Raw genomic sequence first — 25,785 nt, forward strand, 5'->3', positions numbered from 1 at the left:
TGAGGTAGAGGACACAGATGCTGGTGAATAGTTGACAGTGCATAGGACAGCTCCCACGACAAGGAATCACCCAGCCCAAAATGTGAATTACGCCAAGGTTAAGAGACCCTACTTTAAGTAAGTCAGTGACCTCTATCAGATATATTCCAAAATGATGTGAGTTGGCAAACCCTTTCCCCCTCAGTTACAGCCTGGTGGGTTTCTCCTAGCACTGAGCCCTTAGGGGCCAGCATGTGCCCCAGCACCTTACTGCCGTCAAAACCCTTTACAGTGACAGAAATCTATCAGGTCATCTTGGTGGGGATCATTGGGAAAACACTTGCTTTCAGTGTGTACTTCATTTTATATTTGTACATCTTCATTTTCTGAATTTTGAGATATGTTTGGATAATACATCTCCCTTTCAACATACGTATTTGGGTAACCAGTCTCCTGGGAAAATGTATTTCACCTGATTATAAGTAGTACTTTGGGAGTGCTTGGCAGTGAGCTAAGCACTCCTCGTGCATTATCTCATTTAACTTCCTCAACAGTTCCAAGAGAACAGCTATCATTACTCACATCTTACAGCCCTAGAAATGGAGGCCCGGTGAGATCAGGTGACCTGCCCAAGACTAAAGAACTAGAGCCAGCACTGCCTCAGGCCTGGGCGTAAGCCTGATGGGGGTCACCTGTGAGGTGCAGGCACGTCACAGAGACTTTGCTTTGCTCACCGTGGATAATCACAGATGGAGGTTTGCAGGACAGTTGGGCTGTTCTCTCTCTCACTTGAGTTGCCATGAGTGGCCCAACGCAGGGGAGAGGGAGTGGACACACAGCTCATCCAGGATGTGTCCTCGGAAGCCTGCCTCCCCTGTGGGCCTCATCTGTCCCACGTGTCATGGTGGACGGTACCCGAGGACTACTGCTCGAGGGAGACTGGGGTGTCCGTGGCATCTCTTGTGTTCCTGATGTTCACCCCCAAATCGGTCACGGCTTGATTTTCTACCTACTGGCCATCCTCTCATCACATGCTCCAACTCCCAGATGTTGTTGCTGACTCACAGCCCAAGTCCATTTGCAGCAAGTGTCTGACTGGAGCACGCTGTCAACAGTGGGAAAACATCTTGTGAAAAACCACACCGCAGTTAAGCGGCAGTATTGCCCTCCCAAGCTTTAGCTCCCGGTGTGCCAGGCACACAGCCGTCTTCGTAAACCTGGTATCATCCCCTCTCAGAGGGGGCTTGCAAAAGGATCTGGCGTGTGTGGAGGTGGCTGAAGCTATGCATTTTGATGGTACAGAGATTGGAGGTGGGATGGCTCTCCAGGTTAGCCAGTGTGGGGGTGCGGCAAGAAGTGAGGTGAGGCTCCCCTCACCTCTGCCTTCCAGGTATCCTCCACCACGTTCCCAAATGAAAGGGGGTGGGGAGAGAGCAATGATTTGGAAATGAAGACTGCCCTCCTCCCCCCCGTATCTAGAGAAGGGCCCTGGTTTTTGTTCTAGATCTGCCCCTGGAACTCCTTGGGCAAATCTTTCCTTGCTCCGGGCCTCAGTTTCCCCTTGAAGGGAAGGTGTGTGCCCTCGACAACCTCTAACCATCCTTGCAACCCTGAACTTCTTTGAATCTCCAAGGTCCTGGGGGCTGAGGTGAGCGAAGCCTGTGTGACTCAAATCTACCCTAATTCTAGCCCACACCTAGAAGCCTAACCATGTTTGAAGAAGGAACACGGTGATTGGTTGATGCTATCTTTCCTGAGAGACCCATCTCCAAGGGCGACATTCAAAATATTTAACAGAGAGGCAGGAGCACAGCCTGTCAGGAGGGTGGAAAGCAGCCGGGGAGGGCCGTCCAGGGATACAGCCCCAAAGCACGCCTCACCCACCCCTGCTGAGCCTTCCCCCCACCCCCACCCCCCCACCCCACCCCCACCCCCCCACCCCACCCCCACCCCCTGCCGCTTGGTTATTGAGTCTGTCGCTTCTCGCCTCATACTGCATCCAGGGCCCTAACTCAAGCCCCTCGGGCTTCTTTCCCCAGCCACTGTATACACAATAGCTCAAACGATCCTCCTGCATCCAAATGCCAACTTAATCAGACTCAGACTCACAGATGCTCTTGGAGAGCCCCTCTCTGTTCAGCCCCATGTCGGCTGCCTCCTCACCCCCTTGCCTTCAGAAACATTGCAGGTTTAGAGACTCTGGACCATTAAGAGACCTGAGTCCCAGCCTAGCTATGCCCCTCGTCTGCAGGGTGACCTTGAGCAAGTCCCTGCCCCTCCTGGGTGTCAGATTCCTCACGTGTAAATGAGCGACCTGGATCGATTTGCTGGGCTCTAAGATCCCACTGTTCAATGACGAATTTTGGGAGAAATGCAAGTCTTCAGCAGCTGACCACTCTCTTTCTCTTTCGTTCTCTCTCTCTGTGTATGTCCCCCGGCCCCACAACCTCCACTGTAGAATGCACTGCTGCCCGCAGGCCTGAGGCAGAAGGATCAGACCACCAAGGCGCCCACGGGCCCCTTTAAAAGGGAGGAGCTCTTGGATCACTTGGAAAAGCAAGCAAAGGAGTTTAAGGACCGAGAAGATCTGGTCCCCTACACAGGGGAAAAGCGAGGTACTGAATAATGTTGTTCTTATGAATATATCGCTCCCCATGCATCGTTGAGTGCCAATTATGTGCCAGGCCCTCTGCTGAGCCACATGTGACTGGGCCTTCTTGCCCACATGCCTGCCTGGACCAAATTCACAAAACCAACACCAAAAGCAGCAATGCATGGTGTGGATGTAGTGAAGTTTTGGGTAAACTGAGGAAAGAGTGATCTCTACCAGACCAGCAATGCTTTCCCCTAAACCCCCTTTCATCAGGGTGTCTGATCATTTCTCATACAAACCTAGGCACCTTTGAAAATGAAAGAGGAAACTATGAATCATGATATACGGGCATAAGGCCTACCCAAGGCTCGTCCTATGCAAATTGGGAATGAGCTAACCTAGCTGTACCCTAACTATCTGTGCTCTTTCTGCTGTGTTCCTTTCTCTGGCACCTGCATCCCCTCCTTTATCTGTCCCTTTAAGACCCTCTGCCCCATCCTAAGGCAAGTCATTTAGAAGACTGGGGAACAGAGAGGCACTCCCTGACTGTCCAACCCTTTTAAGACTTCCCTTTGCTCTCCAAACCGTTCTGCTGTCCTCATATTGTGTCTGCCCTCGCTCGCCCCGCTGCTGCCCCACAGGCCTCCTCCTATTCCTCACGTATTCCGAGATCTTTTCCACCTCAGGACCTTTGCATGTACTCCTTTTGCCTGGACTGCTGCTCCTGCTGTCTGGCTCCATGCTGTCTTCATAGCTGGCTCTTCCTCCCTTATAAGAGGCTTAATGCTTAGAAATAGCCTGGAGCTACATGTAGTCTGGTTGCAATCCTGACACTACCACTTACTAGCTGTGTGAGCTTGAGTACATTTTTGAATCTGCCATGCCTCCATTTCTTCCTCTGTGAAATGGGAATGCGGAAAATAGTATTACCAAGCTGACAAAGTTGTTATGAGTTAAGATATATATAAAGCACTTAGCACCTGGCCCATAGCAAATGCTGTGTAAGTACCAGCTATTATTACCCTTTCGGTCTCAACTATACTGTCTCCTCTTTCAGGGAAGCCTTTCCTGCCCATCCTGTTTAGGACATGTAGTCCCTTCAGCTCCTCCCTTGGTTACTCTCCATCTCAGGAGCCTGTGGGTGTGTCCTTCATAGCAATTTCCATTTTATAATTTTCCCTTCATGTGTCACTTGTCTCTCCCACTGGCTATAAGCCCCATGAGGGCAGGCACTCAGGCTCAGACTGGTTTTGCTCACCCAGTACCCCCAGCACCCAGGACAGGGCCTGGTATCCAGTAGGGCTCAGCAGAGAGTTGCTGAATGAATGAGTTAAAATCAAATAAATTACAATGAATCTTGTGGGCTACTTCCTTAGAATATATGCCGCACAAGTATGAGGGCCGCATCTGTTTTGTTCATCATTACATCTACACCTAATAAACACTAGCATGTGGTAGGCACCTAATAAGCATCTGTTGAATGAAAGCATTAATTCTAATTAATTAATTGTGTAATGGTTCATTTTCAGTCTCTTCCATTCCCCCAACCCCCAAGGTTGTAGACATGATGAGCCAAGGGTCCACGTCTGTGGCTTTTATCTCTGTATCCCTGTTGCGTGATAAATAATCAAATGAAAAAGCCAACAGAAGTAGCATCATGGGGAGGACTTTGGCATCACAAACGTGGACTTGGAGCTCGGTCCAGATTTTATGGAAAACTTGGAAGGTCAGGGAAGCTCAAGGGGCATCTGGATTACGGATGTGGAGAGGATTGTGTGGTCTGAGGCACCCTGGAGGGGTGGCAAGGAAGGAGGTCTTGACCCTAAGGGCCGAGTATGCCCCCCTGAGAGTGAGGGCACGAGAGGTTTTTAAGCAAGGTGCTTGTGCTGTGAGGTGTGATTTCTGTGCAGCAAATAAAGATAATAGAATATCAGGATTTGCGGGGGACTTAAAACTCCCATTTTCCCACCTGTACATTTGAAAAATGGAGAACCTGGGCACCTGGGTGGCTCAGTCAGTTAAGCGTCTGACTCTTGATTTCAGCTCAGGTCATGATCTCATGGTTCATGAGTTTGAGCCCCATGTGGGGCTCCACAGAACGCAGAGCCTGCTTGGGCTTCTCTCTCACCCCCTCGGTCTCTGCCCCTCCCTCACTTGTTCTCACATGCATGCATTCTCTCTCTCTCTCTTTCTCCCTCTCTCTTTCTCTCAATAAATAAATAAATAAACTTAAAAAGAAAGGAAACTGAGGCTGTGAGAGTCCGCAGCACAGCTGGGTGGACTGCTGGTGAGTCATTGTCCCCGTGCCCACCTCCCTCTGAAGGAAGGAGCTGGAGATTGGAGGTGGGGGTGGAGGGTGGGGAAAGGAATCTGGGCAAACCAATCCTGCTGCCCCTCCATGGAATGCTGGAATGGCATGGAGCCAGGAACAGCTCTCCAGACTCCCAGAGCCTGATTGTCTTCAGGAAAAAGTACACTGGCCCAAGGAAGGTACCTAGAATCTATTCTATTTCCATAGAATGACATGCCTAAGAGATTTATCATCATCACCACCACAACCAGCATCATCATCATAAAGTATTTACATGATGATTGTTAGAGTCTTTGTAGGCTGAGTAAGTACAGGTCTCAGTAGAGAGTGTGGGGAAGGAGACTTTCTGGCTGTAACAGGCAGACTTAGGGCCATGGTGTCCAGCCCTCACTGAGCATTTATTTACCCAGCGCCGGGCCTAAAACCAGTCAAGGTTGAGGGGAAACAGCACCCCAGTCTCCACAAGACCCAACAGAATGTGGTAGGAGCCATAAAACAGTGCAAAGTCCTGAGGAACCTGGACTCTCATTCACTCTTACTCAAGTGGTGAGGATCAGAATAGAGCTTCATACACGATATCTTTAATGCAGAATTATATTGAGTTGTCCGTGCAGAATTAGATTTGACTGCTGAGGAAAAAGGTAAAATAAAATGAGAGAGACTTAGATAAAAGTTTTTCTTTCGCTTAGCTGCAGGGTTAGGCATTCTGGGCTAGCAAGGCATCTTCCCTGGCATTAGCAATCAAGACCCTTTTCCAGTTTTTCATTCTGCCCTCCCTGCAATATGTCCTTGTGCTCATGGTCCAGCTGGCTGCTGAAGCTCCAGTCATCACATCGGCATTCCAACTAGTAAGATGAAGGAAGGGAAGAAGTCCAAGTCCCTCTTGTGTCTTAGAGCCACTGCCCTTTCTGGAGACACCTGCTGCCAGGGTGTGAGAAACCACAGGTCTTACACATTTACTGGATGACGATCCTACTCATTCCATCTGTCATTTTTACAGTAGATTTTCTTTTTAACTATTTAGTTTTCTTTGCATATTTTGCCCTTTTCCAGATCCACCTCTGGTGGAGGTTGTGATGCATTTTCCCCCCAGATGACCTTGTTATATGTTCTGCTCAAATATGTAATTGATTTTTGCTATAAACAATTTATTTATTTATTTATTTTTTTTTTTTTTTTTCAACGTTTATTTATTTTTGGGACAGAGAGAGACAGAGCATGAACAGGGGAGGGGCAGAGAGAGAGGGAGACACAGAATCGGAAGCAGGCTCCAGTCTCCGAGCCGTCAGCCCAGAGCCTGACGCGGGGCTCGAACTCACGGACCGCGAGATCGTGACCTGGCTGAAGTCGGACGCTTAACCGACTGCGCCACCCAGGCGCCCCGCTATAAACAATTTAAACAATAAAGTAACTCAAAGTGATTCTCTCTACTGAGCGAATAGGCACTGATCCCATTTTAGTGAATATTCTTCTGGACTTTTCTCTCTGTACTTCCCACCCCTCCCCACTGCTACCATTACAACCCTGGTCCAAGTCCCCATCATCTCTGGCCCTGACTATTGCAGGAGCCTCCTCACCAGCCCCTGGCTCCCATTCTTGCTTGTCCCCCTACTGGAGACTCTCAATCAATAGCCAGACTGAGCAGGGTTTTTAAAAAAATTGAGGTAAAATTCATATAACATAAAATTAAGCATTGTATATATTTTTAAGTTTGTTTGTTTGTTTGTTTATTTATTTATTTTGAGAGAGTGAGAGAGAGAACGAACAAGCAGGGGAGGGGTAGAGAGAGAAAAGAGAAAAAATCCCAAGCAGGTTCTGTGTTGACACAGGCTTGATCCCATGAACCACGAGATCATGACCTGAGCTGGAATCAGGAGTCAGACACTGAACTGACCGAGTTACCCAGTGCCCCCAAAATTAACCTTTTTTTTTTAAAGCTGTTGAGGTTTTATTTCAAGTTTATTTATTTATTTGGAGACACAGAGAGAGTAAGGGAGGGGAAGGGAGAGAGAGAGAGAGAGAGAGAGAGACAGAGAGAGAGAGAGAGACAGAGAGAGAGAGAGAGAGAGAAAGAATCCCAAGCAGGCTCCACACTGTCAGTGCAAAGCCCAACACGGGGCTTGAATCCACGAACTGTGAAAGCATGACCTGAGCCGAAGTCGGACGCTTAACCAGTTGAGCCACTCAGGCGCCCCCCGCCAAATCAACCATTTTAAAGTGAACAATTCAGTGGCATTTATTACACCCACAATGCTGTGCAACCATCTCTATGTAGATCCAACACATTTTCATCACTCCAAAATAAAACCCTGCACCCAATAAGCAGTTACTCCCTATTCTCTGCTCCCCCCAGCCCCTGGCAACCACCTGTCTATTTCTATGGATTTACCTATCCTGGATATTTTCTATGAATCAAATCATATTAATATGTGATTTTGTGTGTCTGGCTTCTTTCACACAGCATATTTTTTTTGAGACTCATTCCCTTTTCTGACCGAATAATATTACACAATTTGTTTATCCATTCATCCACTGATGAACATTTCGGTTGTTTCCACTTTGGGGCTGTTGTGATTAGTGTTACTATGAACATTCCTGTACAGAAAATTGTTTGAGTACCTGTTTTCAGTTCTTTTGGGTTGATGTCTAGGAGTGGATTCCTGGATCACATGGTAATTCTATGTCTGTACCGTTTTACACGGCCACCAGCAACATACAGATCCTTGACAACACTTGTCATTGTCCATTTTGGTTTTTGATTCTGGTTTTATTGTAGCTGTCCTTATGGGTGTGAAGTGGTATCTCATCGTTACTTGATCTGCATTTCCCTAAGGACCATTTATGTTAAGTATCTTTGCAGATACCTTTTGGCCATATGCACGTCCTCTTTGTAGAAAAGTCTTTAAATCATTTGGGTTAAATTGGGTTGTTTTTGGTGTTAATTGTAAATTTTTTAAATATCTTCTAGATACTAGACGCTATTAGGATTTTTTTCACTTCCCTGATAATGTCCTTTGATGGACAAAAGTAGTAAATTTGGATCAAGTCCAGTTGATCTATTTTTTTCTTTTGTTGTCACAGCTAAGAATATGTTACCAAGGTCTAAGGTCGTGAGGATTTATGCCTATGTTTTCCTCTAAGAGTTTTATAGTTTTAAGTATTATGTTTGAGTCATTGACCCATTTTCAGTTCATTTTTGTATATGGTGTGAGATAGGGGTACAGCTTCATCCTTTGCATGCTGATGTCTGGCCCCATCACCACTTCTGGAAGAAACTGCTCTTTCCCCCATTGAATGGGCTTGTTATCCGTGTCAGAAATCAATTTGCCATGGGTATATGGGTTCATTTTTGGACTCTCAATCCTATCCCGTTGTTTGCATGTCTATCCTTGTCAGTGCCACATGGTTTAAATTTGCAATAAGTTTTGAGATAAGGGAGTCTGAGCTCTCCAACTGTGTTCCCTTCAAGATTGTTTTGTATGTTTGGGACCTCTTGCGATTCCATATGAATTTGAGGATTGGATTTTCTATTTTTGTAAAAATTAAAAAAGGCCTTTGGAATTTTGATAAGGGTTGCATTGGATCTGGAGATTGCTTTGGGCAATATTGCCATCTTAATATTGTCTCTCAATCCACGAACTCGGGATATTTTTCTATTTATTTAGGTTTTCTTTCCTTTCTTTCAGCAATGTTTTCTGGCATTCCATGCACAAATCCTTTAGCTCCTTGGTTAAATTTATTTCTAAGCATTTTATTCATCTGGATGCTATTGTAGGTGAAATTGTTTTGCTAAATGCCCTTTCAGATTGCTCATCACCGCTGAGCAGAAACACTGCTCATTTGTGTGCATTGATCTTGTACCCTGTAATGTAGCCCTAACAGTGTTTATTAGTCCTCAACAGTGTTTTGTTTAATCTTTAGGGTTTTCTACATATTAGATCATGTCATCTACAAACAGAGAGAATGTTACTTCTTCCTTTCCAGTCTGGATGCCATTTTTTTTCTTGTCTGTTTGCTCCGACGAGAACCTTCAGTGCAATGTTGAACGGTAGCACTAAAGGCAGGCACCCTTGTCTTGCAACTGATTTTCAGGGCTCCTTTCCTCCCTCTGTCAGGTCCCAGCTCCTAGGCCATCATCTCAGTGAGGCCTGACCACCTACCCAAAAGAGCAGCGTCCTCCTCACCTGCACCCCAGCCTGGAGTTGCCTAGTCTTTTACTCTGCTTTATTTTCTTCCACAATGCCTAATACCACGTGATATCTTTGCATGTTTATTTCTCACCTGTCTCCTTTCACTAAATTATAAATTGTTCAGTGCTGCCCTGCCCCTGACCCCTAGAAAGGTTCCTGGCACTTAGGAAGCATCCGATAAATATCTAGTGCATGCATGAATGAATGGATGGATGAATAGATAAACGCAATTTTCATACATGGAATTAAATTGCTCACGCTCTGTCACAGACTTGCTGTTTCACACATTATGTCTTAGACATATCCTTCCTAGTGAGTGAACATCTCCACCATCCTTTATACTAACTGCAAGAACTCCATCATATGGATGCCCCAGCTTTCTTCAGCAATCCCTATTAGTGGTCAGTAAAGTGACACACATCCTGGTGTGTGCCTTTTTGCCTCCTCATCCAGTCATGCATCTGACACCTTAAAAAATATAATGTTGCATGAGGCAAGGATACCTTTTTGCTCCCTATTCTTTTAATAATCTGAATGCATTTTGTTTAGATATGCTTCTAAATTGTTCTCTCACATCAGACCCCTTGGGTAGGATACCCTAGACCCTGACAGTCTATAAAATTTTTCTTTTGTATCTCTTTCCGACTTACAGGTTGCTTTCACTAATGACCAATGTTTTCAATAGCAAGCAGTCTGGTCTGACCACATTTTAAAGTTATTCATTTCAAATGTGAGAGGTGCTCTGGTTGGAGATCTTTGATTCCTGTTCCCTGGGGAAGTTTGGCACTGGGTTCCCAAAGGAGAAACCTCAAGCGAGTCTCAGCACAGAGAGGTCCACAGGGTTGTGAGATAGTCCACCCGGCACCATCACCAGAGGATGCCCCAGCGCAGCCACACGCCCTGTAACAGACACCTGTGTGTTTGCAGGAAAGGTCTGGGTCCCCAAGCAGAAGCCAATGGATCCCGTGCTGGAAAGTGTGACGCTGGAGCCAGAGCTGGAGGAAGCGTTGGCAAATGCCTCAGATGCAGAACTCTGTGACATTGCAGGTAACAGCCTTTCTGGAACCTTCCCCATGTCTTCTAGAAGGGTTTGACCTGCATCTGCAGAGAGCCTTGGACAGTTTATTTCGCATGAACACACTCTCTGTTTCTAAAAAGGACTAGAGGAGACCACGAGTATTAAGACAGGAACCCATTAGCAAAACCAAAATGAGGAAAATAGAAATAAAACCACCCAAACCCATCACTCCGCAGATCCATGAGAACCCATCCCAGAGAGATATGGAAGCATCCCAGGGAAGGCCAGCATAGGTCCTTTACCAGCCCCTGCATCAAATCCTGCCCAGCCCCCACCCCCCACCCCCCACCCCCAGGAAGAGAAAACAGAGGGGGACAGACAGAGGGTGCAGACCTCTCAAGTTTGGGAGGCTCACAGAGGCCTGGAGCAAAGTCATTTAACTTTACAACTTTGCATGGCTCAGAGAACCAGACTTTGGGAAGCCTGCCCCCTCATCACATATTTGTACAGCACCGTCCATCTCCACGTGTGTTTCCATATGATCTTCACAAACAACCCCTAAAGCTCCAGAAGGTGATTTGATATTCAGAGCCCTTCACCACGCTTGTCTCCTTATTACAGTCTAGTCCCTGCCCTGTGTGCCCTGAGTCCCAGCCCCACAGGGGATCGGGCTCAGCAAATACCCTGCGGGCCCACCACAGTTGTGCTCCCTGGCCTGGGGGGTAACAGGGGAGACTTGGGAGCTGCTAACCGCCTCCCAGATAATGACAGGAGGGTGGATGGGGTGAGAAGAGACTCAAGGCAAGTGGAAATGGGAAAGAAAGATAGAGAGTCAACTGTGACTATCTGGCTGTGACCGTGTGGAGGGGGGGGGGGGGGGGGAGTCAAGGAAGGTTCCAGATTTCTGGCTTCAGGGACTAAAGTGGATGCTGGTGCCATTAATAAAGGTGGGTGTATTAGTCTGCTCGGGCTGCCATGCAAAATACCACAGGCTGGGTGGCTTAAACAACTATTTATTTTCTCACAGTTCTGAAGGTTAGCAGTCCAAGGTGTTGGCAGATTTGGTTTCTTCTGAGCCCTCTCACCTTGGCTTGCAGGTGACCCCAGCTCATACTATGCTCTGTTAGGGACCTTTGGAGTTTGAGGTCACCTAGGTGGGGACAGGTAGACTTGAAAGCCTTCCGTAATGCCACGAGGAGGTCCTGTTGCAATCTTTGTGGTGTCATTAGCATGCAGATGTGGACATCATTAGCATTGCCCAGCTCCAGGCAGAAAGCATGACTGAGTGGGGGCCTGGGGCTCTGGAGGCAAGTAGCCCTGGCTACCTTAGAAGCCTTTGACAGATGCGTGGAAATGGGACAAAGCTAGTCACAATGGGGGTTGGCTAGCCACAAATGACCTGGGAACCAAAGGCCAAGTCAAGACAGGCAGAACCTAATGTAAGAACTAGGGAGACAGAATGAGGGTTCTGGCTGGCTGGGAGACCCAGGGCTGTGTGAGGCCAGGGGTCAAGTGAGGCCGCAGTGCTAGGGGACTCGGCAGGCTGCAGCTGTCTTCTGCCTCCTCACACCCTCCGGCTCCTCGTGGGTGTTGTGCATGAGTCCTGGTGGCATTTGTGCTGGGGAACAGCAAGGGCGTGGCTCTCATCTGTAGCGGAACCATGAGGGGATGGGCAGTGAGAAGTCTATGTATGCATGAGGGGTGACCCCGGTGGGTCTGGTGGCCAAAGCCAGGTTGCAGTGACCCAAGGAGTGAATGATGGGGAGAGTCAACGTGTAGATTCTGAGTCCAAACAACCATTTCCTCAGGAGGCAGAACATTGAGGAAAGGACACAGGACAGTGGCTTGAAGGGCATCAGGGCTGAGAGAGAAAGTACGCAATCGAGTACTGAGGCAGTGAGTATTTCACCCAGATGGAAACGGAACACTTAACTTGGGGAACTTAACTGGTTTGCTTTCCAGTTCAAGATTTGTTTTGTCAAAAGCCCCCAAAATCAGATTCGATTCCTCATTATGCTCATCTGTTTCCAAATTTTTCCATCTATTCCATCTATTTCCCCGATCGGGGTCCCCCTGACTTCCAGTTAACCGGTGCAGCAGGGAGGTCCGGCATCTCCCCCACCGACTCACCCTGGAGCTGTTTTTATCCCAGTCTTTCCCCTCCGATCACCCTCCGTGATGTCACTGGCCTCATTAGGCAGCTCAGAGGGATTATCAAATGACTCCGCTGTCAGAACCGCCAGTTCCTGTGCCAAAATAGAACTGCAATATTGCTCTAAGTTTCTGTGTTGATTTCTTGAAACGATTTCTCTTTTATTTTTGTTGGCGTGGCTAATTATTATTATCTGCTCATGATACCATACCCTTCCGTTGTCCGGAGAGGAGATGGGGAGCTGTAAGTCAACACCAGTGTCACTGGCTAACCTTGGGCGCCTGTCCCTGTACATCAGCCCTATGAAAGGCGGCAGTGTCTCTGGGGAAGGAAGGACTGAATATTTGTTGACCCCCCACCCCCACCCCTATGCCCCGGGTGCTGTGGGGATTGCTTCTAATACCTCGCTGCATTTATTGACCACAGCAATCCTAAGAAGTAAGTTTTACTCTTGTCCCTGTTTGGTGGATGGAGAAAGGAGACCCACTGACATGAAACGCCTTGCCCGTGGGGCTTGAAATCAGTGTAGCTTCATCCTGTTAGCAGCACCATCCAGCATGACCTGGATGAAACCCTCCTCTGTAGGGGAGGTGGACACAGAGGAGGGGCAAGAGGGGGCTACACGGCCAAGTGACATGAAGCCGGCTTGTGGGGGGGGCACATTAGAAAAGCCTCTATATGACACTTGAAGGCATGGACCCCTCAGGGTCAATGGGGCTGAGGGAAGTATTGGGAGAAACCAGATGAAAGCAGGGGTTTAGGCAGAGAGGTGGTGGTGTTCAGAGGACAGGGGATATAGGAGGGAGGCCCCAGGTAGGTCCAAGGGCTAAGGTGGGGCCGGGAGCTGTGTCTGTGGTACTGCTGTTTCAAGTGCTGGATCCGAGGCCAAGAAATCAAGATGTCCAGAGGACAACAGGCATTCAGGCCTGAGGCACCAGAAAGCTGAGGGGCTTCGGGGAGAGCCGCTTTGCCAAGGGTCTAGTCAAAGACACCACGGAAGGTGGAAGCAGGACCTTGTTGAGTGTCCAGTGCGGCAAACCCACTTCGGACTGATGCTGGGGGTTCCGCTCCTTTCTCAAAGATGGGGTTGCTGGAGCCATGGGTGCGGATGACTCAGCAGAGAAAGACAAGTAAGGAGATGAGGGCATGGGGTCTGCGGGGCATCTCTAGTCTTGGAGATTCCACTCCCAGGCAGAGCTTTCCATTAACTTAGTTTTTACTCACTCATTCACGTACCCAGCAGTCATTTATCCAGGGTTTTCCCACGGTGTGCCAGGCTCTGGACGAACCCTGGTGAGAAGCGCAAGCAAACAGCTGGTTCTTGCCCTCGCGGAGCTGACGTTAAACAAATACTTAGGCCCCAAAGAAGTGACAGGTGAGAGTGAGTGTCGTACAGAAAAAGGACAGAGTGCAAGGAGGCGGCTTGGTTAGGTGGTGGGGCCCGGGGAGAGGAGGGAGAGGCTGAAGCAGAGCCAGGAGCAGGGAGAGCAGGGGTGAACTAGGGGCAGTGGGGGAGATGTGTCCCAGGCTGGGACACAGCAGGAGAGAGAGAGAAGCTACCACCTCTCTGAGCTGGGGAAGCAGCAGGCCCGTCTGAGCGGCTTGCCTGGTGCACATGCAGCAGGCTGGATGTTCGGCAGCGTCTGGATGGTGTCACAGGACACCCAGCACACGTGCCACGCTGACCCAGGTGTGGCGCGAGTAAGGCAGAGCCTGTGAACCCGCACGTGTCCATTTGTTTTCTTGCCTGTGAACCATTCATGCATTCGTTCATTCACACACTGAGTCGACGTGCATGATCAAGCTGCCGTTTGCTAGGATGAATCAGAAAGAGGCTCTGCCCTTGGGGGACCCAGGATGTGATGAGCACAGACCAGAAACATAAATTTCAACAAGAGAGGTGTTACCACAGGGTGCTGAGCAGCTGACAGTGCTAAGTTCTTGGCGTGTGGCGTTGGGTTGTAGCTCAGAGGCCACTGGGAGTCAGCTGCAAGCACTTGGCATTATCAGTGCCTCCCCTCCCCAGTCAGGGATGTGATCCTGGCTCACCTTTAGGGATCCTTCAGGTGGGGCAGGACCCAAAAAGGAATTGGGGTAAGAGACCCACCCTTCAGAAGGGCCAGTCCCAAGCCACCCCCCCTCCACGGGCAGTTGGCACCCCCAGCTCAGAGATAGTGTTCGCCGGCCCCCCGCCCCCCCACCCCCCTGCACCCCGCCTTCTGGGGTACTCGCATGTCCTTAGGCACCAGGTTTCCTCACATTCTGTGAGGGTCAGGGTGTGGCTTATCCAGGAGCAGTTTAACCACACCCAAGTCCTGGGCCAGGCTTCTTCCATCTGTTTCTAAGATGCAGGAAAACACCTTCCTGCTGTCAGCCCAGAGCCAGACAAGCGCTTGGCAGCTGGAGAGGCCCAGGATGTGTGCTGCGATCTCTCTCATCCTAAATGGAATTACAACTGAGTGAGCCCTGCCAAGGCAGAAGAGGAAAGAGAACTCGATGTTCTTTTTCAGAGTTCAAAAATAGTCCTTTTTGAGTTTTGAGGAAGATCTGGTCTTTTAAAAAAAAAAAAAAAAATCAAGTTCCCCAGTGCTAAATTCAGCCTTGCCAATATCTACAAAGAATGAAGCAGCAGGCAATGTTGATGTGCTGTTTTCCTCCATCATTCACTTCTCGTGACATGAGTGTGCAAAATCAAGCAGGGGGAAAATCACCATTTGGTGCCTAGGGCAGGCCGAAGGGATCAGAGCCACCAAGCCTTCTGCTCAGCAATGGAGATTTTGCTTCACCCCTCCCCGCTCCTTCCTCTGTCCCTCCCCCATCCCTTCCTTCCTTCCTTCCTTCCTTCCCTCCCTCCCTTCCCTCCCTCCCTTCCTTCCTTCCTTCCTTCCTTCCTTCCTTCCTTCCTTCCTTCCTTCCTTCCTTCCTTCTTGGAAACCTAATTTCCTCTGAACTGCAAAATGGTTTTATTTCTTCTGAGGACTGCTATTGACATATATCTCACCTCCTAGAATACATGTTATCTGTCCTTAGAATTCTGACATGGAGGGGAAATTTTAGAACTTTGGAACTGCTGATGACCTAGTTGGTGGAGGAGTGGGTGGGACTACTCAGTAGAAGCCGGGAGGGTCCTTACCAAATAGGCTTTGACAAACTGTTTCCCTCTTGAGCCTGCTGGAAAAGCATGGGGCCACCCACCCTGGGTGCTTGCTGTAAAAATCAAACAGGATACAAAGATGAGATGTTGTGTGGCTGTTGAGTCCTATGTGAAGGTAAGAGATCAGCATTCAAACATAGTCCCCTTTACAGGTGAGAAAACTGAGGCCCAAAAAGTAGAAGTGTCCTGGACAAGGTTACCCAGCAAATGAGTGCCAAAGGCCCAGCCTGGAGCCCGGGTCTCTTGCCTCTGCCCCCTGGCACTTCCTTGTAACCTTCCTGCCCCCTTTCTGGACCATTACAGGAAGCTGGCATGGAGTGCAAAATGCATTTTCTGTTTCCCACCACTCTATACCTCTCAGCAAGACCAGCCAGCCATGTGAGGTTACATCTGTCCTGTGATTCTTAGCAAACTTTCCAAACTCTTTTCCCAAACTGGGGTCCCAGCAGCAGCCCAGAACCATCATGAGCTTCCCCCCACATCCCATGGGAGTTGGAAAAGCAGCTCCAGAAGGTGGCTTCAGGTGATCCGACCCCCTGCCGCTGACTCAGGCCTTGGCCCCCACTGCCCTCGTAGAACCAGCCTAAATTAAAGCCCAGAAAGCTCTAAAAAATGCAGATGCCTCTCTTCCTACCCGTTCTCCTCAGTGACGAGCAGGAGAATCTAATTTTAGCAGAGAAGACTCTTAGAATGTGAGAAACAGAAGGGCTTTGAGATCCTCTCATCCTGTGGTTCTCAGCCCCCACTGAGCATCAAATTATGCAAGGAGATTAAAAATATATCTACAGAGATTCAGATCAGCTGGTCCAGGAGGAGCACCAATATTGTCTTGAAGCTCCCAGGCGATTTGTAAGTGCAGCCAGGAGAGAGAACCAGTGGTCCTACCTCACCCTTCCTTGTACAGAGGAGGCTGAAGCCCAGAGAGGGCTTGGGACCTTGCCCAAAGTCACACAGAATCAGGGGCGTAGTCAGGACCGGAACTTGGGTCTCCTGACCCTTCACCAAGGGCTCTCATGCTGTCTCTCTCACTAGAAAGAAGGTACGTCTAATGAAATAGCTGGGGGAATTTAAAAAAAAAATCAAATATTTATCAAATACTGTATTCTGGAGGAGCAGAAGGGAGATAATATTCTTCCCTGACTTCTAGAAACCCAAAGTCCAGTAGAGGAAGCGTGCACACACCCGGCTCTCTCTAAAGCTGTGTAGACTACACTGTGATAAGGACACTGGGTGCTGTGGGAGAACTAGAGAGGGCAAGCGAGGAATCCAGGAAGCCTTCCTAAGGGAAGAAGTGTTATTCCAAGTCTTAAAGGAGGAGAAGGTAGAGTTGTGAGGTCAAATACAGGATGCTCTGCTGGATTTGAATTTCAGATACACAATGAAATCAGTTTTTAATAGAAGTAGATTCCAGGGGCGCCTGGGTGGCTCAGTGGGTTAAGCATCCGACTTCAACTTGGGTCACGATCTCGCGGTCCGTGAGTTTGAGCCCCGCGTCGGGCTCTGGGCTGATGGCTCAGAGCCTGGAGCCTGCTTCAGATTCTGTGTCTCCCTCTCTCTCTGCCCCTCCCCCGTTCATGCTCTGTCTCTCTCTGTCTCAAAAATAAATAAACTTAAAAAAATTAAAAAAAAAAAAAGAAGTAGATTCCAAATACTGAATGGGACATACTTGTACTAAAATATTATTTATTGCTTATCTGAAATTCCAATTCAACTGGGTGTCCTGTATTTTTATTTGCTAAATCTAGCAACTCTACTGGGGACATTTCAGCTGCGCACATGGCACATGGAGAGAGAATTGCCAGTAGAGGGGACGGCATTGGCAGAAGCAGGAGAATCTTCTGAGCTGTGACCGTTTGTGTCACCAAAGCAGAAAGAGTGTGGGCGAGGGGCAAGGCCATTGAAGTTGCCAGCCCAGGGAGAGCCAGTGAAGCCAGGCTCTGGTGTCACAGGCCACCATCCTCCCACCCGGTGGCTGCAAAGCCTCATGGTCCCCGTGTCCTTCCCTCCCTCTGTAGTCCATCCTCCACACGCAGCCAGAGTAACACTCCAGAACCCGAGTCGGGCTGTCTCAGTGCCTGCCAAGGCCTCCCCTGCAGTGGCTTCCAGGCCACACCTAGGGAAAGACCTCCAAACTCCTTACCTCATCCTAGAAGACGCCGCAGGATCCGACCTTGCCTGTTTGAATTAAATCTCCTCCATAGGGTTGTTGTGAGGATTCAGGGGGATGGTTTCAGGCAGTTTTCAAGCTTGGGCTGCCCACTGAAACCACCTAGGGAGCCTTGAAAAAGGCAGATGCCTGGCCTCAGCCCTAGGGACTGTGGTTTAATTGGTCTGGGGTAAGCCGGGGCATCAGGAGTTTCCAAAGCTTCCCCAGTGATTCCAATGTGCAACGAAAGTGAGAGTCACTGGGGTACGATGTATTCTCTGACCCAGAGCAAGTGCTCAACACGTGTCCGACTCAGCTCTGTCCATCTTCTGCTTCCCCTTCCCTCCCTAGCCTTCCAGTCCGTGAGCTTGAGGGCTTTCCCACCATCCCCTCTGCCTGCCCAGAATGTTCTGCCTCCCTTCTCTTAACTTGGCCAACACTACGCATCCCTCCTATTCCAAATCCCTCTGCTCTTTTCTCCCCAGAACACCCTGAACTTTTCCTTTACAACACGTATAGTCTGTGCTTATGTTTTCAATCGTGTGGGTACCTGCCCAGCATCTCTCTCCCCTGACAGACTCTGTGTTCCCTGCTGTGCCCCCCCCCCCCCGCCCCGCTCTTCCCCCATCTCCCCCACTCCCCTACTCCCTCTACCACCACCCCACCCACAGCCAGCCCGGGAAGCAGCTACTTGATAAATGTTGAACAAACAAATGGATGAAAGCCTGACTGAGCACAGGAGCGATGTTTTCAGATCTGCATTTCCAGAAAGATCTTTCTGGCTGCTCTGTGCTGAATGCTGGTGGGGGGAGGGTAGGAAGAGACTGGGGCCAGGACAGCAGTGATTACACAGTTGTGATAATACAGCCACAAAATGGTGGGGCCTCAATCAGAACAGAGGTGATGGAGTGAGAGGTGGGACAGATGAGAGACAGTTATTAAGAGGGAAAAGACTTGGCGGGGGGGGGGGGGGGAGGCGTGCCATGTCACTGAGGTTCTACCCTGAGGGGACAGGCGGGATGACAAGATGGAAGGTGATCCAAAGGAAGGGTCTGCTGCCGGGAACGATGAGTTCTGTCTCGGCCAAGTTGGACTGGCTGTGCCAGTGGGCCATCAGGGGACACCTAGGAACCCGAGGCCTGGGTGTAGAGATGTGAGAGTCACGTAAACAGAGATGAGAACAAAAATCCAATAAAACGTAAAGTCATGCGCGTGTTCCTTGCCACTTCCGTGAGCACAACTTGCTGGGGTGTGGAGTGTCTGTGCTCAGGAGGTCCTTCTGTCCGAGAGAGGCGAGTCACGGGCCTCCCCCTGTCCCCGCAGCCATCCTGGGCATGCACACGCTCATGAGCAACCAGCAGTACTACCAGGCCCTCGGCAGCAGCTCCATCGTGAACAAGGAGGGACTCAACAGTGAGTACACGGCCCTGACCGCCGGCTTTGGCACCCCTGCCCTGCTCCCAGCGAGGACACCTTGGACACGAAGGTGCCCCCATGCTTCTTGCTTCCGCGGCCCCCTCCTGCTCTCTGGCTCATTGCAGAAGTTTTAAGTTTTGATGTAAGCCCAATCTATCCACCTTTTCCCTTGCTGGGATTTGTGTCTCGTTTATGTAGGACTCCTCCATCCCAGTATTATAAAAACATCCTCCTGTATTTTCTCCTGGGAGTTTTAGAGGTTTGCTTCTCGTTTCCAACTTCTTACGCCACCTGCGCTTCGTGTACGTGTGTGGCGTGAAGATGAGCTCAAACTGTCACTTTTTAACGGCTGTCCGGCTGTACCCACGCTGTTCTTTGCCAAGTTCATCCCTTCATCACCAGCTTGGGACTCCGTCATGATAGTGAATGTCTACATACCCACACCGGTCTGTCTCTGGGTGCCTCTTTTGTCCCCTGAGTCCCCTTGGCCTTCCCTGTGCCAATATTGCATTGTCTTACTTGCCCCACTGCACCGTTCCAAGCTGGCATTTGGGCTCCCAAAACAAATGAGGGTGTCAAAAAAATAATGACCCTCCCTCTGGAAAGCTTACGTATTTCTTTCACACTCAGGCTTCGTTCTATCCTCACAAGAGCCCGCTGAGGTAGTGACTGTCCACACTTCATGGTGGAGGACACGGAGGCTCTGAGGATTTGAGTAATTCACCCAGTTCTTGCAAGATGGCAGAGGCAGAGTCCAAGTAGGGCCAAGACCACCCGGCCCATGCATGGCTTCTCCCCAGTGCACCGCCCCTCCTGGCAGCCCCTGGGAATGCACAGCCTTCTCTTGTCTCTGAACTTGGCCGCTGCTTCCTTCTGAAATGCCCTAGTGTGGAAAGAAAGTGTCCCCGTGCTTCTGTGAGCCACCTGTCTCTTGTGTCTGTCACTCTAGGTGTGATCAAACCTACACAATACAAGCCTGTGCCCGATGAAGAGCCAAATTCAACAGATGTAGAGGAGACTCTGGAGCGGATAAAGAACAACGACCCCAAGCTTGAGGAGGTCAACCTCAACAACATCCGGGTAGAGTCCTTTTTATTTCACTTCTCCTGAGGTGGGTGGGAGGAGCTATGTCCCTGTCACTGCAATGCATGTGGCCCGTGCTTGGCTGTGTGAGGACAACAGGGTCCTGTTTGGGTTCTGGGTGCTTCTGGATCAAGAAAGGGACAAAACCCTTAAAAGGCCCGGGCAGTGTAAACAAGCACGTCATATAGTCCTGGTTTCTTCTGAGGACCGACATCAGGCCCAGGTGTTCACCACGGGTCAACACAGCTTAGATTCTGGAAACCTGCCATGTTATGCAAAACACTGAGAGCTTCTCCGAGCTAAAATATTAATTCAGACACATCTGACTGCAGGGGATCTCAAGGCTGGAAAAGGCCTGTGCCCAGCAGGCTCGTGGGGTAACACAGCCCTGGGAGGGGCCTGCCCCTGAACCGTCACTGCTGTATCATACACACAGTCAGCCTCATTCTGTAGCCCCGGCAGGGAGCTGTCGGCCCATATGTGTCCAATGTTCCCTGTGTGACCACCAAGGGCAGAGGAGGGTCAGATGGACAAGCAGTCCTATCCTGGACAGGCTGCAGGAGGAATTTCAGAAGCAGGCCCAGCTGCCTGCCCACCTGCTCAGCCCGGGGGCCAGCGGAATTAGTTCTGGGACGGTGTGGGGTAAGGCAAGGAGTGGGCCCCCCCACTCCCCGGCTCCTCTTTCCTTTCTTCTCCACTTTCTTTTAAGTGGCTGCCAGCCCCAAAGGCACAATCTGATTGGAAACCTGCACCCACAGTGTTCTCCTCCACCTGGCCTCCCTAGGCTCTGCTCCCACGGGGAGCTAACGTGACACTCTGAAATGAGAGATCCGTGAAAGCACAGCCAGGTTTTCTCTCCGGGGCCATTGTCTGCCATGTGCCCAGTGGGAGACACTGGTACAATTCAGAACCGTATACCCTGGCAGGGAACACTGGCTTGGAGCAGTGTAGTAGCCGTGGCTCTGTGCCTTCACCCTGGCGGCTCAGGCTCATCCCTCCCCACCCTCATTTTCCCCTCTGCATGTGAGAAGGTTGGACTAGCTGAGTGGTTTTCACCTGAGGAGATTCAAAAATATGTACCAACTCCCACCCCCGCTGAGATTCTGATCTTATTGGTCTGCTTCAGACCCAAGCAACGGCATCTTATTAAAGTTCCTTGGGAGCCTCTGGTGCGCGTTAGGACTGAGACCCTCCGGGACAGATGTCTCTTACAGATCATCTAGGGCAAGGCCCCACCCCCGCCACCACCCCGCCACCTTTGTTTTCCAGAAACAGGCCCAGAGTGGGGAAGAGACTTCCCTCAGAGTCACAGAGTGAGTCAGAAACATTGCCAGTCACCCTGACAGAGGCTGAGGCCCTGTCCACTCCCACACCCTAGACCTGAACTCTTGGCACAACGCTCCTCTGCATCCTCTGCCTTGATTTTCCCTTCTCTGGTCTCTGCCTGCACAGATGGTTGTGAAAACTTCAGGGAGGATTTTCTCAATCTGTTGACCAGAAAGTTCTCCCCAGATCTCAACCATTTGGGGCAAAGCCAGAACCCTTTGGCCATTCAGCTATTGGGTCAGAGACTTGCTAACAATCAGGCTGCATGTGTGAGAGGGTTACTGCCCCATCTGTCTGCCCAACCTGACCCCGGGGGCTGCTCGTTACTGTCTGCCTTTCTCTCTGCAGAATATCCCTATACCCACTCTCAAGGCTTATGCAGAAGCCCTGAAAGAGAACTCCTATGTGAAGAAGTTCAGCATTGTGGGAACACGGAGCAATGACCCTGTGGCGTATGTATGTACCTTTCTGTTCTGCTGCATTGAGAGTGGGAGGGCCACAGAAACAGAAGGGTTGATGCTTGTGGCCTCAGGGCTGGCCCAACCCCACTGAGGAAGGATCCAGCGTAGTGTGAGGAAAGACACTGGGCTAGGAGACAGGAGAGGATGTGGACACAATGGCCGTTAACCCGACAACATCTGTACATTATCCTAGTTGATATCTACAACCACCCCTGATCCCGGGGGTGCAGGTGTCCCCACTTTGCAGATGAAGAACCTGCGGTGCAGGGAGTCCAGGCATTTTGCTTTGTCCAAAGTTATGCAGCAAGTGAGAGGTGGAGCTGAGATTTAAATGCCAGTAATGTTGACTCTACAGCAGGTCTGTCTCCACTCAGCACATCACATTTGGACAGGGGCCTGCCCTTCTCTGGGCTTCAGTTTCTCTATATCTAAAATCATTTTTTTAAATGTTTATTCATTTTTGAGAGAGAGACAGAGTGCGAGCAGGGACGGGCACAGAGAGGGAGACACTGAATCCGAAGCAGGCTCCAGGCTCCCAGCTGTCAGCACACAGCCCAACGCAGGGCTCGAACCCATGAACCGCGAGATCATGACCTGAGCCGAAGTCAGACGCTCAACCATCTGAACCACCCAGGCACCCCCAAAATCATTTTCTTAATCTATGGGTCCTGATGATCAATTCTGTTTGTTTTTTACCTAATGATCAAATTAAGTTGTACTTATTATAAAGTAGCCATCAATTCCTTTTTGTTTAAATATTCAAACCTATTTATTGAGAGTCTGTCTGTGTCCAGCACTGAATTAGGTTCTGAAAATACAACTGTGACTGAGACCATCATACTCCCACTTCCATGAACATAATGGTCCATTTGGCCATGCAGACAATGAAAGGATGACAGGGCAGTGTGATTATTACAACACTCATAGCAGGTTAAAAGTGCAAGAATTAGCTTACCGGGGGTGGTAATTAATCATTTAGTAGCAATCAGTTTGTTCATATCCACAAAATAACTTGTGAGAATTTTGATTAAGGTTGCATTGAATTTGTAGATCAAGTGAGAAAAAACTGATTTGTTGACAATATTGAGGCTTCTTATTCATGAACATGGAATATCTATTTATTTAGTTCTTCGACTTCATACATCAGAGTTTTATAGTTTTCCTCATATAGATCTCCTACATATTTTGTTAGCTTTATACCTAAGTGTTTCGCTTTTGAGGGTACTAATATCAATGAAATTGTGTTTTTAATTTCCTATTCCACTTGTTCCTTCCTGGAATATAGGAAAGTGGTTGATTTTTGAATAGCAACCTTGCATACTGCAGCCTTGCTGTAATCACTTATTAGTTCCAGGAGGGGTTTTTTGTCAGTTCTTTCGGATTTTCTACATAGACAATCATATCTGTTGCAAACAAAGACAATTTTATTTCTTCCTTCCCAATATATATACATTTATTTCCTTTTTCTGCCTTACTACATTAGCTAGAATGTCTATTCTGATTTGAAAAGGAGTGGTGAGAGGGTTCATCCTTGCCTTGTACCTAATCTTAGTAATAACATTACCAGTTTCTCACCATTAAGCATGATATTAACTGTAGATTTTGTATAGATATTTTTTACCAAGTTGAGGAAGTTCCTATCTATTTGTAATTTACTTAGAATTTTTATTATGAATGGGTACTGGGTTTTGTCAAATGCTTTATCTGCATCTGTTGGTATGACCATGTGATTTTTCTTTATTAGCTGGTTGATGTGATGAGCTACATTAATTGATTTTCAAATGTTGAACCAGCCTGTTGCATACCTGAGACAAATCCCACTTGCCATGGTGTATAATCTTTTTATACATTGTTGGATTCAATTTGCTATATTTTTGAGGATTTTTGCATCTATGTTCATGAGAGATATCGTTTTCTTGTAATGTCTTTGTCTGGGTTTGGTATTAGGATAATGTTGGCCCCAGAGAATGAGTTAGAAGTATTCCCTCTGCTTCCATTCTCTGAAAGAGATTGTGGAAAATTGGTATCATTTCTTCCTTAAATTCACCAATGAACCCATGTGGGCCTGGTGCTTTCTGTTTTGGAAGGTTACTTATTCATTATTGATTCTATTTCTTTAATAGGTAATGGCCTATTCAAATTGTCTATTTCTTCTTATGTGAGCTTTGGCAAATTGTTTCTTTCAGGGAATTGGTCCATTTTATCCAGGTTATCAAATTTGTGAACATAAGAGATGTTCATAGTACCCGTTTATTATCCTTTCAATTTCCACGGGATCTGTAGTAATGGGCCTCTTTGATTTCTGATATTAGTAATTTGTGTTCTTTCTCTCTCTCTCTTTCTTTTTTTCTTAGGCTGGCTCGAGGTTTATCAGTTTAATTGATCTTTTTCAGAATTAGCATTTTACTTCATTGATTTTTCTCTATTAATTTTCTGTTTTCAGTATCATTGATTTCTGCTCTAATTCTTACTTATTTTTTTCTGCTTACTTAGTATTTAATTTGCTCTTCTTTTTTTTTTTAATTTTATAAAATGGAAATTTAGATTATTGAATTTAGATTTTTTTAACATGCGCATGCTTTCACTACATTCCACAAATTTTGATAAATTATGTTTTCACTTTAATTTAGCTCAAAAACTTTTTAGTGTTTCTTAAATTTTGCCCCATGTGTTATTTAAAAATGTGTTGTTTAATTGCCACGTATTTGGGGACTTTCAAAGTTATCTTTCTGTTGCTGATTTCTAGTTCAATTCCCTTGAGCTCTGAGAGTAGACATTGTATGATTTCTGTTTCTTTAAATTAGTTAAGGTATGTTTCATGGCCCAGAATGTGTCTGCCTTGGTGAATGTTCCATGCAAACTTGAGAAGAAAGTGCATTCTGCTCTTGTGGGATGAAGTAGTCTATAGATGTCACTTCTATCCAGTCGATTGATGGTGTTGTTGAGTTCGATTATGCCCTGACTGATTTTTGGCCTTCTGGATCTTTCCATTTCTGACAGAAGGCTATTGAAATCTCCAACTCTACCAGTGATTCATCTGTTTTCTCCTTGCAGTTCTATCAGCTTTTGTCTCCTGTAGCTTGACACTCTGTTGTTAACACATATACAGTAAGGATTGTTATGTCTTCTTGGAGAATTGACCCCTTTATCGTTCTATAATGCCCTTCTTTAACCCCAATAACTTTCCTTGCTTTGAAGTCTATTTAGTAGCAATCAATTATTTTTTTAAATCAATTAATTTTTAATTGAAATATAATTAATGATATAATAGTTTCAGGTGTTTGATATAATGATTCAACAATTCTGTACATCTCTCAGTGCTCATTAAGATAAGTGTACTCTTGGGGTGCCTGGTGGCTCAGTCAGTTAAACCTCCAAATCCACAGAGCCTGCTTGGATTCTCTTTCTCCCTCTCTCTCTCTCAAAATAAATAAACAAACTTTAAAAGGACAAAAAGAAGAGATAAGTGTACTCTTAATTCTTCATCTATTTCAAGCACCTCCCCCACCCACCTCCTCTCTGGAGGTTCTCTATTTAAGAGTCTATTTTTTTGTTTGTCTCTTTTTCTTTGTTTTTTAAATTCCACACATGAGTGAAAAGCTCTGTAAGTGCCCCCACTCCCTGCCCCAGCTCTTTTCCCTGCACCTTCATTCCTCTGCCATGATACAGAAAAGAAGAGTTGACACCTGGCATGACAGGGCCTCCAGGACCTGCTTAGCCACTGGCATGTCCACTTGGATTGGCCTGGTGCACTTGCCTACCAGTTGTTAAATATTTTGATTATCAGGCCTAGACAGGCCTTTTCTGGAGAGCGGGAGGGATGCTGTGGAGAGAACACAGCCTGAGACCCTCTCCGTGGGAGGGTCCAACCTCCTTGGGATCATAAGGAAAGCTGACAGGCCATCTGGGAGGCACATGGAAGCGGGGGGAGGAGGGAAGGATGATATCAACAAGGA

At 48.0% G+C, this 25,785-nt stretch overlaps 1 protein-coding gene across 2 annotated transcripts in view; it reads left to right on the plus strand.

The window, feature by feature from the left end:
- Nucleotides 1-25,785, plus strand: part of TMOD1 (tropomodulin 1) — an 87,260-nt gene that overhangs the window by 38,966 nt on the left and 22,509 nt on the right. For both annotated transcript variants that reach the window (XM_040481760.1, XM_040481761.1), the window contains 5 exons: nucleotides 2,438-2,594; nucleotides 10,001-10,120; nucleotides 18,867-18,956; nucleotides 19,909-20,039; nucleotides 21,717-21,824. In XM_040481760.1, the coding sequence (XP_040337694.1) occupies nucleotides 2,438-2,594; nucleotides 10,001-10,120; nucleotides 18,867-18,956; nucleotides 19,909-20,039; nucleotides 21,717-21,824 (606 nt within the window). The remainder of the gene's footprint in view (nucleotides 1-2,437; nucleotides 2,595-10,000; nucleotides 10,121-18,866; nucleotides 18,957-19,908; nucleotides 20,040-21,716; nucleotides 21,825-25,785) is intronic.

This window comes from Herpailurus yagouaroundi, unplaced genomic scaffold (assembly GCF_014898765.1).
Source record: "Herpailurus yagouaroundi ecotype Mexico unplaced genomic scaffold, PumYag 160, whole genome shotgun sequence".
In the NCBI taxonomy this organism is placed as follows: Eukaryota; Metazoa; Chordata; class Mammalia; order Carnivora; family Felidae; genus Herpailurus; species Herpailurus yagouaroundi.